This window comes from Ruditapes philippinarum, unplaced genomic scaffold (genome assembly GCF_026571515.1).
Source record: "Ruditapes philippinarum isolate M1 unplaced genomic scaffold, ASM2657151v2 ctg7665_1_1_1_1, whole genome shotgun sequence".
NCBI lineage: Eukaryota > Metazoa > Mollusca > Bivalvia > Venerida > Veneridae > Ruditapes > Ruditapes philippinarum.
Window position 1 is genome coordinate 1 of NW_026852023.1, and position 2,600 is coordinate 2,600.

The 2,600-nt window shown below is 33.8% G+C and overlaps 1 protein-coding gene across 1 annotated transcript; it reads right to left on the minus strand.

The window, feature by feature from the left end:
- Positions 1-1,646: 1,646 nt before the first annotated feature.
- LOC132746928 (thyrotropin-releasing hormone receptor-like) lies at positions 1,647-2,384 on the minus strand (the record flags this gene model as incomplete). The annotated part of the gene is made up of 1 exon (XM_060736212.1): positions 1,647-2,384. A coding segment is annotated over exon 1 (738 nt), but the record flags the coding sequence as incomplete, so codon positions are not given.
- Positions 2,385-2,600: the final 216 nt, after the last annotated feature.

A 2,600-nucleotide genomic window follows, 5' to 3' on the forward strand; every position in this document is an offset into this window, starting at 1 on the left:
CTTTTCTTGAAAAGCAATATTTTGAATCCTTGAATAATTTTTCTGATCGTTTTCTCATTGGAAGGTCTAGAATAAGTTTACAAATTCGAGTTTGTATTTGTATATTCGGCATATAAATCGCTGGTTGTATGAGATATAGGGAAATTTTATTCACGAAAACACCGGTCTCACTTAAAGAAAAGCGTCCCAATGCATTTCTGAGTTGTACTGGAAATCTGTAGCATCCTGGTGTCTTGTCACATCCACACATAATTTAATGGCTGCCCTTACCTCGACGTCTCTCATAGACGTGATGATTTGATTTGTAGGTTAGTGACAACGTTATTGAATTTTTTTAATATCCATAAATAAACACCGACAAATGACGTCAAAAAATACACAGGGCAGCAAACATTAATTTTGACGAAGTTATACGCTATTGAAAAGGCCTTCAAAATGAATGCCATTTAATTCAAAAAAGTATAAGAAGCCTCTTTTTATGTGCTCTAGGCCTGCGGATGTGCGTTTTGTCGACACTCACTGACTTTACAGCGAACAATATAAAATATATGTTTTTGAAAATGTACACCTGTGAGGACAGTCATTTAATGTTCCAAAGAAATGCAAAAATAATGCCGCTAAATGAACAGTCTACTAACGCTTGATTGTCCCTCGAACGCTTGCACACTCGCGCGTTCAAACACCAATCCCTTCATCCATCCATCAAAACATACAAATCTACATTCAAGTCTTCAGCTACTGAATATTATCACGGAATACAACAACCGGAAGCACATAGGAATTTGTGAATCATCAAATATATAAGAAATCAACCAAATAAAAAACAAAATATAAACAAAACAAAAAATTAAAACCAAACCAAAAATGTACAACAGTAACAATTTTAAATCTTAAAACACAAAAATGACGAAAAAAAACCCACAAAAAAGCTATTATTATTAAAGAAAAAAACACGAAAGAATAGAAACCTCAAAAGTCCTGTAACAGAAAGGTTTGGTGATTTTGAGCAAAACATTGTGCTTGCATTAGGCTTTTGACTTGAAAGGTAATAAATGGTGGTAGAAAAAAAGATAATAATTATCAATTATAACGCAAGACTTTAAATGAATTGTTTTGATGTCCGTACTTACGGAGATTTTATAAATGAAGATTACAAAAAAAATAAGTACAGGTATATCGAAAAATTGTAAATCAAATGTCTAAGCGTGAATACGAAGTCTCGTTAGGATGATCGATTTGATCCTCACGGTGTTCCACAAAAATCCTGCAAAAAATTCTTTTAGTTCACTTTTATACCTAGAGCCACTGAAAAAATAAACAAAGAAATTAGCAGCAAAGTTCAGTTCTCTCAATCTGGCAGCAATTACGTCCGCGACATCATTAATCCTATACTCAAAAACCGCTATAAATGTCAAAATCATCTCTGGCAAATTTGTCACCAAAAATATAATGTTTTAAGTAAGAATCATCTTCACAACTGATTTCTTTTTCTTTATCTTATTCTGTAAGCTGACTGTTTTCAAATAATATACTGTGATGCATGAACAAATCATAATGATAGAATATGGCAGAAAAACGCTATAGAGGGTTGACGCGATAGTGTAGAATGTGTCGTTCCATTCATTGAGGGCAACAACTTCACATACTGTGTCAGTCATATAGGCATAATCCTCATCAAAACAGTTTTTGTCATCGATTTCTAAGTCAGTACCGTATTTGCTTTGCAATGCTGATGTAAACAAAATAGCCTCCACTATTGCGACTGCAGCCCATACCATTACGACTGTAATTTTGGATACTGTGACTGTACATATTTTCTTCACATCAAATGGAAATACAACACATAAACATCTTTCAATTGAGATAACAGCCAGTAACCAATTTGATATACTTATAAAAACTATCCCTATATACTTTCGCAGGAAACAGTCAAATTCTGAGTAGGCTTCAGCAATAATGCGATGTCCTTGTAGCCATTGCACTAAGGTGTAAAAACCACTTGCTAAATCCGCGACAGCAAGTGCTATCAGGAAAACCGCTGTCGAAAATTTACGATTCCTTTGTTTCATCAAAATGAAAATGATAAGAATATTAGACAGGGACCCTATCCAAATAGTTAATCGTATATACTCAGATATTGTGATAATTTTTTCCTCGAATGTGTCCAGGTAATAGTCATCATACAAGTAGTCGTACGTTTCGCATGGTCCGTGATTGTTGGGTTCGTCAAAGTAATAACTATCATTATCATGTAATACATCAGTCATTGTATCATTCAGATTATTCCAATGCTCGTCGAAAATCATCTCGGCTGTATTGTCAGCAATAAGTGTCGTATTGTTAAACATATTCCCATCTACCTTCTGGTTTATTATCTCTTCCATTTGATATTCCCGCGACGTTGTATTGGAAGATTTGAGAAGATTTAGACTTTATATACTGACAGAGAAAGATGTGAAACCAATAAAACGGCTGTTTTATTTTCTAAGGTTGGCCAACTCATGATTTCATTTATTGAATTATATATTGACAAATAGCAACGGCTTGTCATTTCTTTATATCAAACTTGATACGCTATACTACATTGATGATGTTTTCAA